Below are 1393 nucleotides of genomic sequence, written 5' to 3'. Positions count from 1 at the left end.
CAGATTTCCTTATTACATTGATATATATATATATATATATATATATATATATTTTTTTTTTTAAACTACAGATAGGAGTGGATTATTACTGCTTCTATATATGTGTAAGGTCAACTTAAGAAAGTGATGGGTCCAACTGTCACGACATTTGTACAGTTAAGATGCTTGAAATATACTTCAGGTATTGATCAGGTAGGTGCATGTAAAAGTTGTGGCATTATGAGTTGGTTTATTATGTGATAATTTAATGATATGTAAATAAATGGCTTTGAATGAGTGAGTGTCGCTGAGATTCTGTGTCACCAAACACACACACACACACATTTAAGTTCTGGTGAAATACAAATGTTATATAGACACAGTGGGGCAATATAATATATTAATATCAAATGTTAATACCTGAGAGACAAATAATTTATCTTTGAATTGCTCTTGTTAGTTGTATCTATTGACTCAACAAATACTGAAATTGAACATAACTAAAACATGGATTCAGCTTTTGTTTTGGATTCAATCATAAGCTGTATCCTGAACTACTGTCCTGATAACAAAGACACAGTCATGTACTCTTGAAAAAAGAACAGGTACACAACTTCAGAATAACACATGAACTAGTTTAAAATACAGACATCCGAACCGGAACTAGTTGATCAGGGTTCGGACATTTTGCTAATGGCCAGACCCTCTCTGAGACCTGCCAGCGCGTTGGTGGCCTCCATGAGCTCTGTATTGAGCTTAGTGCAGCTCTCTAACACCTCTGACAGCTCCTGCAGCTTCACCTGCATCTCATTACTGTTCTCCTCGTAGACCGTGTACATGTGCTCCTTCATTTGCTGGCACATCTCTGTCACCTAGGGAATTAAATGTGGGGTAAAAAAAAATCAGACAAAGTACAAAACAAACAGTGGACAACAGAATATATCCATCAATCCACAATTGGCATGTTACTTCTGCATGAGTACTGCAAGTATGTACATAGCTGTAGAACAGGACTAGAAGCATGAAATACGTTTTGTACCTTCTCCACTAACTTTTCCTGAAAGCTGTCCATCACTGTCTGGTCACTGGTGCGGCTGTCGTTAATCTTTTCAACTAGATCCTGCACTCTTCTGCTGATGTCATCTATTCTTGAGCTACAGTAGATATTGTCATACATGTAGGTTGCATTGGATTTAACTTTAAATGTCTACTGTTCATCCTGGGTTGAAAGTTGACAGTTCTGCTCAACATAGCTGCTACATGGATTATTGTTTCAGTGAATGTGATTGGACTGTAAAGGTAATTCTGTACCTGGAAAGCGGCTCTTGCATCTCAGTCATGCTCACGTTTGAGGACTTCCCTCTTGAAGAGTCATCCTCTGTGTCTTCTGTCTTTATTGCCAAGGACAGAGAGA

At 37.8% G+C, this 1393-nt stretch overlaps 1 protein-coding gene across 1 annotated transcript in view; it reads right to left on the bottom strand.

Moving 5' to 3' along the window:
• Window positions 1–34: 34 nt before the first annotated feature.
• The window catches only part of syce2 (synaptonemal complex central element protein 2), a 1709-nt gene continuing 350 nt past the window's right edge, over window positions 35–1393 (bottom strand). The window contains exons 2-4 of the mRNA XM_035660231.1: window positions 1291–1370; window positions 1019–1133; window positions 35–851 (exon numbers count right to left, since the gene is read on the bottom strand). Coding sequence (XP_035516124.1) covers window positions 651–851; window positions 1019–1133; window positions 1291–1370 — 396 coding nt within the window. The 3' untranslated portion in view covers window positions 35–650. The remainder of the gene's footprint in view (window positions 852–1018; window positions 1134–1290; window positions 1371–1393) is intronic.

Source organism: Morone saxatilis, unplaced genomic scaffold (assembly GCF_004916995.1).
Source record: "Morone saxatilis isolate NCDOM2014 unplaced genomic scaffold, NCSU_SB_2.0 Contig17, whole genome shotgun sequence".
Classification (NCBI taxonomy): Eukaryota; Metazoa; Chordata; class Actinopteri; family Moronidae; genus Morone; species Morone saxatilis.
Note: the sequence above shows the minus strand (reverse complement) of the source record. Positions and strands in the feature narration are given on the sequence as shown.